General features: G+C 33.8%; 1 protein-coding gene across 1 annotated transcript in view; it reads left to right on the top strand.

The window, feature by feature from the left end:
- The first annotated feature begins 1109 nt into the window (after positions 1 to 1109).
- LOC106462196 (retinitis pigmentosa 9 protein-like) overlaps positions 1110 to 17694 on the top strand; it is a 34271-nt gene continuing 17686 nt past the window's right edge. Inside the window, exons 1-2 of the mRNA XM_013922094.2 lie at positions 1110 to 1191; positions 12024 to 12169. Of these exons, the coding sequence (XP_013777548.1) occupies positions 12063 to 12169 (107 nt within the window). The 5' untranslated portion in view covers positions 1110 to 1191; positions 12024 to 12062. The remainder of the gene's footprint in view (positions 1192 to 12023; positions 12170 to 17694) is intronic.

Here is a 17694-nt window from a genome sequence, read left to right as displayed (position 1 = left end):
TAGAGAGTTAATGTGTTTTGTTTTTCACTTATAGTTAGTTGTGTTACATGCTAGAATCACTTTGAAGAACTATTTGTTTTTACCTTCTACTTTAGCCACATACTGAACATCCCCCGAAGAGTTACTTTTTCGTTACTCTTCACGAAGAAAAAATAAATTAATCAACGAAACCTACGTATTTACTCTCAATGGCCGGGGCTTTTATGAAACAAAATCCCGCGGGAAAAGATTTACTTGTTCGTAACTACTACTCAAAAATCTCGCTATATTTTGAGTTTAAGTTCCTCTTTAAAAAGGATATAAGCGACTGATCTTTACTCATCTTGCTTGAAGTGCTGAAAAACACGTGAATTTCTTTATCTATCTCTCAATGGCTCAAGCTGCACTCATCATAAAATGTTTATATCTTTAAGTATCACTCTATCTATATAACAAAACAAATTTAAGTTCAAAATAATTTGAAGCTCTGAAAAGTCTTAGTAAAAATGACGATTCTGTTATTTCAAAATACGATAAAGAAAACAGTATTGCCATCTTATATAAAAATGAATATTTAAGAAAAGCTGGTGAACTTATAAGTTACTCTACTAGATTTCTTGAATTACAGTATGATCCTACTGATAAAAAGGAAATTAAGTTAGAACAATATTTGTTACAATTACCAATGAAGGACAGTAGTGGGACAGAAAGTCATCCAGGAATCTTCTATCATAAAGAAGAATGTCCCTTACGACCTAAAGTATCTAACATTAGAACATACAGTAATGCTTTGGCTAGAGTTTTAGTAGACATTCTAAAGAAATTTACTGCAAAGGAATACACATTAAAAAACAGATTTGAGTTTTGTCAGGAAATTAAACAATTGAAGTTTGATGATAATCTTCACTGTGCTAATTTTGATATCGGATCACTCTATACCAATATACCATTATAAAAACGATACAGCTATGTAATAACTTAGTTAACAACAGTAACTCTAATGAATTTAATGTTACAAAATATGTTTTTCGAAGTTAATCCACTTTGCTATCAAGGATTATCACTTCATCCTGAATGGGAAGTTATATGATTAGATTGATGATGTCGCTATGAGTTCAAGATCTTCTCCATCTCTCGCCGACCTATGTTTATGTTTTCATAACAAGCAATGACTGGACAATTATTCATTACAATTCAAACCCCTCCACTATCGTAAGTATGTTGATGACACTTTTAATGTCTTTAATAATTCAGAACTAGTTTCCGGATTTTTACAGTATTGAATAAAATATTAAATCTACTGTTGAAAACCAGGAGGATCACAAAATTTCATTTTTGGACACTCTCATAAAAAACTATAACGGAAAGTTTAAATATGAAGTTTATCATATTTTGAGATAAATAATTTTGAGAGCTTCATTCCCAATGTTTTTAATAAAAATTTAGTTGAAATATTCTTTCATTGTGCTTATAAGCTACCTAGTACCATAAAATTTTTAAACATCAAAGAATTCTTATGTAAAAATGATTTGTAAAATCATTTTGTTGAAAGAATATTTTGTGGTTATTTAAATAAGCGAAGTGTATTTACATCTTGTGTTTATGATGTATCTGAAAATATTGTGGTTATTAGTTTATCTTATATGGGAAAATATTCCTTGAAAAATGTGATCTGCAGATACAGTTCAGATGTATTTTTAAACCTAATTGTCCTCTTAATACTTTCTATTTTTTAATTTAAAGACCAATCTCATTTTGTTGTGTGAAAATCCACTATTTCTTTATGTCAGCAGGGTTATATTGGTTCCACATAGAGAAAGTTGATAACTCGTATAAAATGCTAATGCTAGGTCTTTAGTTAAGTCTAACATACTCACACACGCCCAAGATAGCTGTAACGTATTGGTAAATTCTAATTTAAGGTCCTGGTTAGGGCTAATAATGTTCAAAGCTATTTCTTTATGTCAGCAGGGTTATATTGGTTTCACATAGAGAAAGTTGATAACTCGTATAAAATGCTAATGCTAGGTCTTTAGTTAAGTCTAACATACTCACACACGCCCAAGATAGCTGTAACGTATTGATAAATTCTAATTTAAGGTCCTGGTTAGGGCTAATAATGTTCAAAGCTATTTCTTTATGTCAGTAGGGTTATATTGGTTCCACATAGAGAAAGTTAATAACTCGTATAAAATGCTAAGGCTAGGTCTTTAGTTAAGTCTAACATACTCACACACGCCCAAGATAGATGTAACGTATTGGTAAATTCTAATTGAAGGTCTTGGTTAGGACTAATAATGTTCAAAGCTTCTATATTGAGGAGACTCTGCTGATTTATACACTGAAGCCCGAGATCGATGTTATAAGTTCGGTTTATAAATACTTCATATTATCTTTATGTATCACTCCATCTATATAACGAAGAGTAGCCAAAGAGTTGGCGGTGGGTGGTGATAACTAGCTGCCTTCTCTCTAGTCTTACACTGCTAAATTAGGGACGGCTAGTGCAGATAGCCCACGTGTAGCTTTGCGCGAAATTCAAAAACAAACAAACAAACTATATAACGAAACAAAGAAATGTAAATACTCCATGGTATCTTGTGTGTAATATGCAGGCATATTACATTATTTCTATGTGCTATAGGTTTGTAAAAATTTGTAAAATGTTTTGTTTAGTTAGTTTTCATGCATTTTTAGTGTAAACACGTGCTTCAGATTGTTGTAGTTGCTTTTTTCTCTATAGTAAATAGTGTATGTTCTGCCCAAAAGGATATTGTAATAACATATAGCATCGGATTCAAGGATTAGTGACTAAAATATCTTTTGCTGGCCGATCAGTGGTGTGAGGGAACATAGTTCAAGAAATGACACTGTCGACTGGACAAAGAAATCGAATTTACCTGTAGAATTGAAACACACTTCCCTAGTTTCTACTCAGAGATCGACAAGTGTAGTCCTATTGTAGACCAGCGTGTTTGGTTCGACAAAAATCTATTCTGAGAGAAAGAAAGCTGTGAATCTAATTGTAGCCCAGAAATGACCGTCTTTTCGTACGCTCAAGTACGTATGTTACGTTTTCTCTTTTGTATGTTTCATAATAAAGGTTGCGCTCATTTTGTTTACCTTGTCTTCATTATTTCACACATACACTAGGAACACTCAGCGAAGTTATCAAATACAGATTTATCTCCTAATTTCCTGCTGTTATTAGCGGGGCTAACTATCTGATACTTTCAGGAAATCAGTTTCCATCTTAAAATACCACAGCATCGCTCCACAGTAAAACTATATCTCTTATCAAGCAATGTCACAGTACCTTTATGCATCACTTCATCTATGAGATAACACGTCCTATTATATTTATCGAACTTACATTTCTTTTATTATACATAAACTTCCTTAAAATAATCGATCGATTAATGTCTTCGAGCATAAGATCCTGGGTAAATATCAGAGACGGAGTTCAGTGACCAAACGTAGTGTGCAAATAATGTCTTTAATCTTATGAATTTATGTATTACTCATTGAACGGTGACATTTTATAACTACAAAAATACAAATCAGTTTCACTATGAAATTCCACAGGTGGTGTATCAAAGCAGAAACTTCCTCAGTAATAGATGTATATAAACATAAATCTATAGTTTTTATCATTTCTCTCCATTTACATGAACATTGTAAATATTTGTGAGAATATTGACAACCTTTAAAATTATTTTACTTGTCGTTTTGTGGTCTGAATATTTGCCAGTGGCAAACGAGCCTACATTTTTTAATAACGTTATTGATCATAGATTCGAAAAGTAACTTTTTAAAATTATTATATTCTATTAAATTTTTATTGCCTCACAGAATTTTAAGTATATAATTTGACGGACTACCATTGTATCACTTTATGTACAGAAATATATTCAAAGGTCTTTGATCTCACAAGATAGTATTTTAAAAACTTAATTTATGTGACGAATGATATAAACATATTTAACTCAAGGAAACTAGTGGTTCTTCAGGTTAGAATGATTTCTTCTTTGTATAGAATTGAGTTTTTTTATTTTCCTCGCTGCACTGATGATCCTCTGCACATCGGACTATCTGCTTAATCCACCGAGAGGAATCGAACCCCTGATTTTAGAGTGGTAAATCCGAAGAGTTACTACTGTCCCACCGGGGGACACACTACATAATCTTGTTTATGGTCAAAGAGCGTGCTTAATTGGATATTAACAACAATTGTTTAACTCTTTACTAAAACATTTTTCCACGTGTCCGACTGTAATACAATAATCCCAAATGTTTTTTTAAACTATAATAACATCATCTTCTTGATAACCTGAAGTATTAAGAGTACTCTTAATCCGTACAAAAAAAAAAGAACTGAAATGCCCTGAGACAATTATACAATTTTATATGCAAAAACAGAAATAAATTACTTGTGTGTAAGTGTAAACAAACCAAAAAAAACGAAGATTATTCCATAGGCTCTTATAGAAAGGCCTAAAAATCACATTAAAAATAGCCCTGTTCATAGGTCTTTAGGCTCTAGTACAAAAAGCACTTCCAAAAGATCAAATAAATGATGTGCAAGCAAATAAAAATTTACATATCGGCTTTAATATCAGTATTAACTGCACTTATGGATATGACCTTCTAAGTATTCGATTAAGTTGTTTTTCGTTTATTTCAAAAAACTGTGTTCCTATAAAAGGTAAAGAAACGAACACTTTTTGTTTACTAACTGTTAACTTCACCTTGTGGGACACATATTGTTTGTTCAAATAGTTCTTAATACTGTAATCTTCACCTTGTGGGACACATATTGTTTGTTCAAATAGTTCTTAATACTGTAATCTTCACCTCGTGGGACACATATTCTTTGTTCAAGTAGTTCTTAATACTGTAATCTTCACTTTTCGGGACACATATTCTTTGTTCAAATAGTTCTTAGTACTGTAATTTTCACCTTGTGGGACACATATTGTTTGTTCAAATAGTTCTTAATACTGTAATTTTCACCTTGTGGGACACATATTGTTTGTTCACATAGTTCTTAATACTGTAATCTTCACCTTGTGGGACACATATTGTTTCTTCAAATAGTTCTTAATACTGTAATATTCCCTTTTTAGGACACATATTGTTTCTTCAAATAGTTCTTAATACTGCAATCTTCACCTTGTGGGACACATATTGTTTCTTCAAATAGTTCTTAATACTGTAATCTTCCCTTTTTAGGACACGAATTGTTTCTTCAAATAGTTCTTAATACTGTAATCTTCACTTTTTTGACACATATTCTTTGTTCAAGTAGTTCTTAATACTGTAATATTCACTTTTTGGGACACATATTCTTTGTTCAAATAGTTATTAATACTGTAATCTTCACCTTGTTGGACACATATTGTTTGTTCAAATAGTTCTTAGCACCCTAATCTTCACGTTTGAGGACACGTGTTGTTTGTTCAAATTGTTCTTAGTACTGTAATCTTCACCTTTGAGGACACGAATTGTTTGTTCAAATAGTTCTTGTTACTGTAATCTTCACCTTTTGGGACATATGTTGTTTATTCAAATAGTTCTTCGAAGCTCTATATATAATCTTGCATGGCAACTATTTTTTGCCAAGAACTTTTTAATGTAATTTAATTCTTTTGCTGCACTAATAAAGGTGCTATTTGCCTTATATGTCCCATGTACTAGAATCTTAATTCAATTAATCTTGTATAACTCAAGAATAAAGTTATCATAGTTAAAATATAAATCATAAAAAGTATTTTCACAATGTTTCACTTTTAAAAATCTAATTTTATATTTTCAACCAATACATCTAGAAATGCAGTTTATTTACTCCTGAAATAATACTCTGTTGGATTTGAAATAAAGATCAATCTGTGAACCAAAGAAACAAACATAACAAGAAATATACTGTTTCTACAGAATTTTAATCTTTCATTTGATAAGCAGAATTACTTTTAAATACATTAAAATCATTACAATTGGAAATTTAAGGCTAAGTGGGCATTTTAAAAATAATAATTGAACTGATATTTTATCTGAGGTAGAGGAACAAGCTGTGAACCAGTGTTAATCTTGAATGTGTGATGTAGGAATTTTAATTCTATAACATTATGGTATTTTCAGGTAAACCCGATTTCCTTAAGTCTATCAGACAGGTAAGTTCACAATAAAAGCAGATTGGTTTAGATAACTTAATTGAGTTCTCTTAGTATTTGTGGAATACTGAGACTGGACAAATTAGTAGAATTCCTAACCATTTTAATTATTTGACAGAAATAGTACAGTCGCTTCTATTAGGCTGTGGTTAATCTCACAGTTTTCTCTCTCTCAAGATTAGCTTCAGTTGAACTAAACATGATGATCTTGAAAATATACCTTCACTTGGCGATTTTTAGTAGAATTGAATAGAGAAAGCACACCAAAATTCAATATGTTAGCACGCTTTCTTTATCCAGTCGACAGCGTCGCTTCATAGCTGTTGTTCCTTCACAGCATCGGTCAGCTGTTGTATTCAGTCAACGTCATAATCGTCCAGCAAAGGACATTACAATACCAATCCTTCTAACCTGAATGCTATACATATCATTATAATATCCTCTTAGCCAGAAGAAATATCATCTACTATAGAGAACAAAGAAACGAAGCAACTTGAACATGGTAGTGTTACGACAGCGGGAGTCACGTGACGCTGGTAACACGTCATGATATTCTAGAAGGATCGGGGAACATCACGAATAATCCAGTATGTGCTAGGCGCCCTCTATTCCTGTATATAAGTGCGCCGGATAACTTGAAACAAATTAATCGGAATTGAATTGCAGACAGGCAGAGATAAAGACGGACAGTTGAGTCAAGCCCGGTAGTCTGACAAACGAGGTCCGTCCACGAGTCTTAGCTAGTAGTCCTGGTATAACCATTTGTGTGTCCATTTTCTTGTGGTAATCCAATGTTTGTGCTTTCTGTGAACACCATCGAATCTAAGGTCTCTCATACACTTTATATATTATATAAAACATTATTACTGGATTTGCTGTAGTGTCGTTTGATATAAATCAGGATTTAGGTGTTATTTTATACGTAGCTTAACACAGAACGAGATCAATTTTTTGGAAAATCGGTAAAGTAATATCATTCATCCTGTATGGTGCATAGTAAATAAGTAATACATGGGTTTATTCGAGTCAAGAGACCTGGCAGGCTTGCAGAGGGCTATGCTGTCTCTTTGGCCAGGCAATGTAAGAAAATAGGAGTGATGACAGATCATAAAGGATATGTAGGAGATAAAACTCGATATGCCATGAAATTTAATTATTGCTATTAACAGAAGGAAAGGTGTGCAATCAACAGCGTTAATATAGAAATAACAGTTAATCCCCAGGATATAAATAAATTGATAGGTTCTCCATAGAAGTATTTTCATAAGTAAGATGATCTGACAGCAAGGCCATGACATAAAAGCTTAACAGTTGTCAAATGTCCTGCGAGCAATACGAATTTCTTTGAGTGGAAAACAGGTAGAGAGTGAAAATATCCAAATATAATGTTACAGGCCCAAGAAGAACAGTGAAGATACTGGATATAAAGATATTTGAGGTGGACCATAATCTGTGGGAAAGTAGTTGTCTACTGAAAGATATCTGGAAAGCATAGCTCCTCGTAATCTGCAGTCTATGGTCAAAGGGAGCCGATGAATTCAGTCAGTGTGGCCATAATGAAGGCTTTATACGAATATAGGTGGACTTTCCAGCAAGGTGTTTGTCAAATATGACTTCAAGATATTTGACTGAATTAGTCAGCCATATAATAATATTCTCTATCTGAATGTCAAACAATGATGGGTCACGACATGGTCAAAACTTATGGTGGGATGGATCAAAGGGAATGGCTTTAGTTTTTCTAGTACTAATTTTCTTTTGCCTCTCTCATTACAACTTCAATCAACTAATTATTTGAATGCTTTCAAGAGGGGCATCCACTATCCAGATGGATGTAGAGGGATTCTTGTATATTTCCTTTTTCGTGTGTGTGACTCATAACCCATTGTTTTAGTATTATTCCAGTTTATCTTATGGTCTTATATGTCAATTATGGTACTGAAATCTAACCTTTGTTTCTTCAATGTATCAGAGTCTACATTCACAAGATACATATTCTCACAATACCACTAACAGCATTTTAGAAATCATATTAGAATGGACTTATGAATCGTCTTAAAAACGTAACCTTAATCTTTTCCTTACTAGTGCTATCCACTTTTTATACTTGGAGGCTGTGGATCTGTTATAAGAATGATGGTTAAATTCTACTCTTTGATTAGAGTAACTAAAAGCTGGTGTTGAATAACTTCGGGTAAATATTCGAAACAAACACATCAAACCATGGGGAAGATATAACATATATTACTTTAGCAACTATGATATATTCAAATACAAAAGATCTATGGTAGAATTAATTGTTTTGTTCCTTAAGTGTTGTTAAAGACTTTAAAATCTTACACATGAAACATGATTAACAAAGTAAAATAAAAAAATCCACCTAATGATTCCTAATCGATCATTATTTAATTAATAAAATATGCTATTTCTATTATTATTTTGAACGACAGGGTTGTTCACTATTTTGTGCTGCAGTTTGTTTTATATCTTTCTATTATTCTAGAATTTATCATATCTGTTTTAAAAATGATTACTGTGGATAAATAGATAGATAAAATATCGGGTTAAAATCAACATACAAATATGTAAAAGAACAAATAAATCAGACTATTTCGTTTTCCTTCTTTATAATACATACGAGCTCTACAAAATTATTCATAGGTCTCTGAGACTTTAAGATTTTTCGAATAATACATAATACAAAGTACCAAACAATGTTTATAGGCTGATTATGTAATGAAAAGGCAGTTATTGAATTGAGAATTGTATATATTTAACTTCTATTATAAAATTGTTTTATTGTTGTGGTGATATTAACCTAAAAAGCTGAATAAAGACTGGCAGCACAATACCTTGAATGTAATTACCATATATAATTCATATTTTCTCCTTAGTTCTAGAGTCAAAAAGTATGTACAAATGTTTCAAATGTTTGTCGCATATTCAGATGGACCAATATTCTATTGAAGCTCAAAGTACCAATAATTGCATTTATTTTACCTTATATAATGGCGAAAATTTAGAGCATTGTGTAAAGGTACGTCTATTAGCCAGCTACTAACATAGGTCATATACATAATATTTCGGTTGTGCTTCTAGAAAGCAAATATTAAATTTCAAATTTGTACGAGTTTGATTTGATTTTCGGTGTCACGTTTTCAAAGAGGACATTACATATTTTATTGGAAGTTATTATGTTGAGATGAAAATCTGATATTTATCTAAAATTAGTGTAATTTGGAAAAGATTAGATATAAGAACCATGCAATATGGAGTGAGCATATCATATGTAATAGAATAAACAGTTAGATAAAATGAAATAAAAACTCACAATATACACGGCAAATATAATTTTCAAGCAAGTTGGTTTTGCAATTTTATGAACATATTTCAAAACTAAGCTTTGGAATAATGTTGACTGCTAGTTTAATTCAATATAATGACTGTCAACCTAACACCACTGAAGTATTGTAGGAAATTATTAGACATAACCCAGACGAAGTGCTGAATGAAATCAGTTTAACATTTTTAATACATGATCTTATGCAGGTCAAAACTAATTTCTTGACGTTATGTCGTCTTCTATTCTTACAAGTCAGAGTTTGCCTGTCTAGTGATTACTATTTTACCTAAAACTATTATATTGTTAGAGACTTCTGAAATAACGCTATATATATAATAAGAATAAAATATAAAATGTCTCTTACACTGATGATGACAAAATCATATTTGTCATAGGGGCTAAGTTTATGGCTATATCTTAGGCCTTGCCATACACTGTGGGAAAAGTTGCATCAAATCAAAAGGGCGAAGCTGCAAAAATCCGTTAACAGAAGTTGCAGTTCATTAAAATGAGACGAAAAAAAGCTATTTATGAATGATATCGGCGTTATGAAATATTCTAATATTTTAGATAGATAATTATTTGTTTGTTAGTTTCAGAGTTTTCGCTCAAAGCTATAAAAGAGTAATTTGCGCATAGCCATCTCTAAATTTAAGCTGATAGACTAGAAAGAAGGCAGCTACTCGATGGGCCGCAAACCATCAACCTTCAGTTTCACTCTATAGGTACTGAATTAGGTGGTATTTCTGACATTCATTTTAAGTGAATATTTAAAAAAACAAAATTATTATCACCTCCGAACGTCATGGCTAATTTAAAAATCGATCTTGCCACATTTCTTTGTTGTTAAGCGCTGAGCTACATAATGAAATATCTATGCTTTGTCAATCACAAGTATTGAAACATGATTTTAGCATTATTAGCTCTCAGACAAGAGAGAATTTGTTTCACCAGAAGGACACTATGTTACCATTTTAATACACAGCAAGAAAGAGCTTGCTTTACCAGAAGTAAACTAGGTTTCACTCCTAACACGTGACAAAAAGGATTTGCTTTACCAGAGGTAAACTACGTTACCATCCTGATACACGACAAGAAAGAAGTTGCTTTACCAGAAGTAAACTAGGTTACTATCCTAATACACGATAAAAAATAAGTTGCTTTACCAGAGGTAAACTAGATAACCATCCTAATATAAGACAAAAAATAATTTTCTCTACCAAAGGTAAACTAGATTCACATCATTATGGACGATAAGAAAGAATTTGCTGCTTTGCCTGGGGTAAATTGGGTTACCATCCTAATGTAAGACAAGTAAGAATTTGGTTTACCAGAAATAAACTAGCTAACCATCCACATACATGACAAGAAAGAATTTGTTTCACCATAGGTGAACTGGGCTACATCCTAATACATCATAAGGAATAATTTGTAATAGAAGTAAACTAGTTTACTGTCCTAATACACGACAAAATTGGCAAGCCTGTTACAAAAATATGGTCCTTCCAAGAATAAATTTTCACTTTTAAGAGTTAATGGGTAGTTTTATGAAACAACACAATTGTGTCTAAATGCAAAAAGAAATAGTAGCTCAATTTTTATTCACATGAAATTCATAATTGCTTTTAACTTCAGATTAGGAACTATCACACATGTGACGCGTGTGAAATATGATTCAGCATGAGTAATGTGTAAATAAAATCTGAATTATGCTATATAAAGCAGTAAACTATATCCTATCGGTGATTATACCCATTCATACCAGAAATCTAAGAGATCTGTTATTTAACTTATTGGTGGCCATCCTTCTCTATGTTAGCAATATAGACGACGTTTAAGTTAACCTGCTCACTTCCTCCGCTCATATCAGGAATCAGCATAATCTGTTGGATCAGCGGCAAGTTTGTAGACTTATAAAGCTATATCCTAGGTTAAAATTTCAAGAGTGGACAGAGTGCATAAACTTTCTAGAATTGTCTTTTTTACTATTCTTTTTCAATATTTTTGAGTTGATTTGTGGGAAAATTTTGTTCCATAAAGTATGAGCTGCTGTCAACAGAGTGGAAGTTGTCTCCTTACAAGAGTTTAAGATAGAATCAATTACATCCTGAGACAAAATATAAGTTGGGTTTAATTTTTGTTTTCTTCCTTATGGACGTGGGTATATAAGGTCAGCCTTAGAACCAAATGGACCCTTGTTTTTCGTATGTTATTTTATGTTCAGTTATATTCAATCAGTTATTAGTGAATTCTCAGTTTCTTGAAATAAATACATTTCCGTTAAAATATAACATTTGTTTGTATTATTGTTTGTTTTTTAATTATGCACAAAGCTACACAAGGGCTATCTGTGCTCTGCCCACCACGGGTATCGAAACCCGGTTTCTAGCATTGTAACTCCGCGGACATACCGCTGTGCCACTAGGGGGCTTGTTTGTATTAATAACTGATTTAAATCAATATTTAAAAGACTTCACCCTTTTCATGGTTCAAAACGTAATTTTATATTACCTTTCTTGTTATATTTAAAGCTTGTAACTGTAGATGGCAGTCTGTCTTGTCTGAGAAAAATGGAAGCTAAGAAATCGAAACGATCGAAAAGTGAGAGCAATTCTTCTAGGAAAAAATCGAGAAAAGAAAAAGAAATAATTCAGTCTTTACAACACTATGATACGTTGTAAGTATGAAAATGCAGAGTGAAAGAAAAATTATGGTGATATATTTCCAACAATAAAGAGGGCCTATTCAAGATTATACTGGCGGCTAAGAGCTGGACTGTTTCAATGTTTATATCGCTAGTAATATATTATAATTTATATAGTATTAGTAGTATCACTATCAGTAATCACTATGTTTCGTAAAATTGTATGAGGCTATGACTATGAGTGTGGATTATGATTGAATACAAAATACATTTAGCGAGTTACATTAGTTCTGATCAGAAATCGAAATAAACAGCTTATCTGAAAGTTAGGATAATCTACCATTACTAATGAGATATTTAATATTAGTATAATTAACATTTGGTATATGCCTGACGTACTAACTGAGGAATAATTTGAAGTTTTGAAATTTACTGTTTGGTAGTTCTGTTCAATTTTGTGCAAGATAGTAGGAAAGAATACTATTGTATTAACAATTTTGTGGTACATCCTCTCAAAGTGTCAAGTGTTTGTTAATAAGTTTCTTTAACCTGAGATGTTTAAATATATTAAACTGTTATTGAAACTTAACAGTTAATAACTTCTCTTAATAAAATAACTGAGGAAGTAATATTTAACTGGCCGTGGTATCTCAACCTAGAATACTAAGGAATAGTGAAATGACTATTCTGTAAAAGTTTGATATGTAGTATAATACATATTAAAATACATGCATTATATTTTTAATATAATGGCATGGTTCCATATTATATTGCAATGGTTTGTTTTACCCTTTTTCTTTTATATAGGGGATTTTTGTAACCAAATATACCCTGAAACTGGTGCTGTTATTTTTTAATTGTGATTTGTATATTTTTAAAATTTTTGTTCAAAATGTAATTTAGTTTTTAGCTTTTTATTTTACTCTTGTATAATTTTATGAACACCAAATTTATTTGTGTTTATAAAAAAAGTATTGTTTTATAAATTTGACATTAGCAGTGGTTTCAGATTAGCTGTTTGCCATTTCTGGCAGATATTATCACTTGGTTAGATAACAACTTCATCAACACACCATTCTATTGAGGGGAAAAAATCATAGATGAACAGTGCAGAGGAAATGAATACATGAAAGTCTAAGCAAACAAATCTTTTGTATTATTTTTGAATTAGTGTTATTTTTTGAGCATGGTGATTGGTTTATGGAATGAGTTACCATCAGCAGTAGTGGAGAACAGCATGTACAGAAGAGGACAGTCAGTGATTTTTTGAAAAATAATGGGTGGGTTTAAATTTTTATTTTTCTCAAGGGTTTGTGTGCAAGAACCAAACAGTAACTTGTTATCCATAAAAAAATCAACTGATGCTAATACATAACTGTGTTAATCGTTTTTCAGAACACTTGACTACTTATGCCACCACTTTGACATGTTAATCTTCAAATTTCAGAACAGGAAAGGTAGACAGTTTAATATACATTAACATTGATATGAACATATACCTATACTAAAAGACTTTGAAGTTAAGGAAGAGAGAAGATATTGGACTCATGTAGAAGGCAATAAGCAGATGAAGTGAAGAAGTTAAACAAATTGGCTGTTCTTTTTAATAGTCTAGTTCATAGTAAAACAAAATTGACCCTTTACAAATGTAAAACCTCTTTGTGAACTTCAGAAGAGGAATGGAGTCCCCATCATCAATACATCTTTAACTGATTATAATGCAAACAGATTTTGAGATTTATTTTTCAAGTATTACGTGGTGATTAAAAAAATATCCTTTACGTATTGGTCCATTCTTTGGACTTCTCGTAGATAGTAGTATAAGTATTACAAATCTAGAAAAGGAGGAAATTTGGATCAAGATTCTTGAAGACAACTACCCAGTTTTAAGGTTTATTGATTGTCTAGCAATTTCTGGTTCGGCAACATCAGAGGTGGTTGTTGATGCAGTGAAAAAAGTTCAGAAGAAACGTCCAGATCCAGACTGGAAAAAAACAAACATTATTCTATGCAATTGGAGCTATCATTAATCAATACACCTAAAAAGGAGTTCATTCTTCTAAGTGAAGAGGTATTTCCTTAATTTTAATGATTTTGAATTGATACTGTGAGTTGACTGATGATTTAAAAAATTTTACACTACAAGAAGATAAAGAATCAAGCAATCAGATACAGTACTTACCCCTCTCGCAAGATTAACTTCTACTCCCCCCCATTGGAATTGCAAAATTCCAACATGTCTCTCATGCAAATCATCATGCATCACCTACTCACCAATAGGAGCATGATGTGATGCATGTGACTCCCTCTGCACTTGTCTACCAAACTATCACATCTCATTTGGCAGTGCTTTGTATTTGGAGATGTACTTTTGTTTGTTTAATGCTTCACTTTGACATTGTTTCCTCACGAAATGGTTGTTTTTTTTATTAATTTGCTTTTTCTTATTATTTATGAGTTAATTCTAGTCACCTTAACTTTTGCACTCAAATTTGGTGAACCTTTCTGTGCATTCAATTCCAAAGTTAACATTGTCATGTTGGGGGTTACACCAGCAACCAGCTTAAGTGAGGGCAACCCAATGGTGGATTTATCTGATTTTATATGCTTTGAGATCGAACATTACATGGAAAACATTTGTCTTCGGATACTGCACAGGCTCCTCCAGAACAAGTTAATCTTGTGCAGGCAGATGAGGACTTTGATCATATTCTTCCACCTCCAGATTTTGTCATTCCTTCCTATTTCCAACCCAATGAGTCTACTAGGCCTTATGCGGTCTTTATGGATTTTGTGTCTCAGGTTTGTGGCATTTTATCCCTTTCCCCTATTTCTTATGCACCTCATCCTTCCTTTTTGTATGAACGACCTTCTCAACCCTTTTTGGTTTTTCCTCCCTCACTTGATATTTGGGTTTATGCTGCACCCCCAACAGATTTCAGATCAGTTTGTACTTTCTTACTATCATGCCGACTAGCAGTTGTTAGGTTCCTTATTGCCTATTTGTGGACAGCTTCTGAGTCATCTGTCAGTCTTACCCATGCCCAATATTCTTGTCCTTACAAATCTATTACGGTATCTTTCTTCTATATATCTCCTATCTGAGGGTCTCTACAGAAATCCTGAAGGGTTTTCTGTAGATACCCTTGCCCTTCTCTCCTCCACTTTAGTCCACATGTCATCTTCGGCTCTGGTTGTGATGCTGTACTGGCTTAAGTCCATTTACTCTTGACATATCTTAGGGATTTACATATGGCCCTATTTATGAGGTGTTAAGTTTTTGATACAGTCCCAGAAACTCTTGAGCCTCAGATGACATGGGTCCAACAACAATCCACTCTTACAAATATTGTAGCCCGTTTGTCTCAGTGAGAGCCTAATATGCCTCTAATTACCATTTCCTGTCCTTTCCCTGCCCAGCCTTTACCTCTCCGTTCTACTTGAGGTACTTCTTGTTGCTTTCCTCTATAACCCCCCTCCCCTCTCGTCACCACCAGTACCGTTGACTACCCAGTGAGTTCAGGTCTGGTAGGAGCTTGGCTGTTCGAGTTTCTTCATCACTGGGATTCCTTTGTTGATGATCAATGGGTGCTTCAGGTTTTGTAAGAAGGATTCATTGTCCAATTTCTTTCCCCACCTCCCATCTCTCCTTACCACATTTCCTTCCCTCCTCGAGATCCCATGACCAGACAGTATCTGTCAGAAGCAGATCTGAAATTGCTATTGCAGCAGGCCATCACATTGTTCCCCATCCTTCCCAGGGTTTTTATTCCTGCCTTTTTGTTGTCCCCAAGAAAACCAGAGATTGGCAGCTGGTAATCAGTTTATCTTGCCTCAACTGCTTTATTTCACTACACCAGTTCACCATGGAGTTTTCTCACCTGGAGCAGGACATGTTCTCTGGGAGTTGTGGATAACCGAAATAGATATTTCCAATGCTTACCTACATATGGAGATCACCTGTCTCATCCTTATCTTTGGTTTGTCCATATCAGGGTGGTTTATCAATTTTGGGGCCATCCCCTTCTTGACTTGCCTCACCACCTTACATACTCTGCTGAGTAATCTGAGCTTTTGCTCGATATCTCCATGCCCTGGGGCTGCAATTTCATTATTACTTGGATGACTGGCTCATTCCAAACAGGAATCAGTCAGTCATACTTAGCAGCTCCTTTCTGTGGTGGCTTGGGTGGGCTGGTTGATCAAACTGGAAAAGTCCTTCCTGAGACCCACTCAATATCTTGTCCATTTGGGAGTCTTTTTGAACACTCATATAAGTCAGGCCCAGCCTTCTCCTTTACGACTTCATTCAATGGAACTGTTGGTTTGCCATGCCCTGTCGACTCAGTCACTTACTGCTTGTGAGGTTCTATCACTTTTGGAGATGTGGTTATCAATGACATCACTGGTCCCCCTCAGTCATGTCCATGTGAAATCCCTTCAGTAGGGGCTTCACAATCGATGGAACCTTCCTCAGAATCCTCTTTCCACCCACATTACTTTTCCTTTTTCCCTGAGAGACGATTTGCTTTGGTGGTTGAACAAAGTCCATACGTCGGCAGGTGTGCTGCTTCCTTCCCTGTGTTTGGATCTACAACTTTTCATGGATGCATCCCTTGAATGATGGGAGACATGGGTAAATCACCAACAGCCTTTGGGCCATTGGTCTGCAGATGAAAACTCTTTGCATATCAATGTTCTTGAACTTCTAGCCGTACGCAGATGAAAACTCTTTGCATATCAATGTTCTTGAACTTCTAGCTGTACATTGGCCATTGCATCACTTCCTTCTTCTTGACTGATATTGTCTGGTGATGGTACATTCAGACAATTCTACAGTGGTGGCATGTATCAACGACCAAGGGGTCACCCAATCCAGAGATCTCTGTTTTCGAATGTTAGATCTTTTATACTGGGTCCATGCACATCACATTCATCATATTGTGTCTCTTGTGCCTGGTGGTTTCAATCTGGTCACGGATCATCTTTCATGTCCTTGGCAAGAAGATCTGGTTTCACACATCGAGTTACTTCCTTGTTAGCTGGTTCCATTCATCCATCTTCCATCTTGGAGGTTTACCAATGCAAGTAGAAGGTATTCCTTCATTGGTTTACAACTGGACTAATGTGGCTTGTGTGGCAGAATTTCTCACCTGGCTCTTTGACTATGGGTCTTTGGTCTCTTCACATTTGGGATATTGGGCAGCATTACCCCTTATCTTTTGTTTTTCCCAATACCATAGAGTTTTTATTTCATCTGTCCTTACCATGCTCATGCATTCCTTCTGGATACATTGCCCTACGAGGTGACTTACTTTACCTCTGTTTGAACCACTTTCATCATGTTCCATGTTTCATCTTTCTCTCAAAATATATTCCTTTCTTCACTTAGCTTGTGGACGTCGATGGTCTGATTTGTTTGTATCCTCCTATTTGCAATAACCAATGACAATGGAGTGAGACATCAGAATGAATTTTGAAGTGATAGTCTGGTAGTGGAATGTAGAGGGAGTCACAGGAGCATGTCATGCTCTTATTGTTGAGTAGGTAACGCATGA

Source organism: Limulus polyphemus, unplaced genomic scaffold (assembly GCF_000517525.1).
Source record: "Limulus polyphemus unplaced genomic scaffold, Limulus_polyphemus-2.1.2 Scaffold1116, whole genome shotgun sequence".
In the NCBI taxonomy this organism is placed as follows: domain Eukaryota; kingdom Metazoa; phylum Arthropoda; class Merostomata; order Xiphosura; family Limulidae; genus Limulus; species Limulus polyphemus.
Note: the sequence above shows the minus strand (reverse complement) of the source record. Positions and strands in the feature narration are given on the sequence as shown.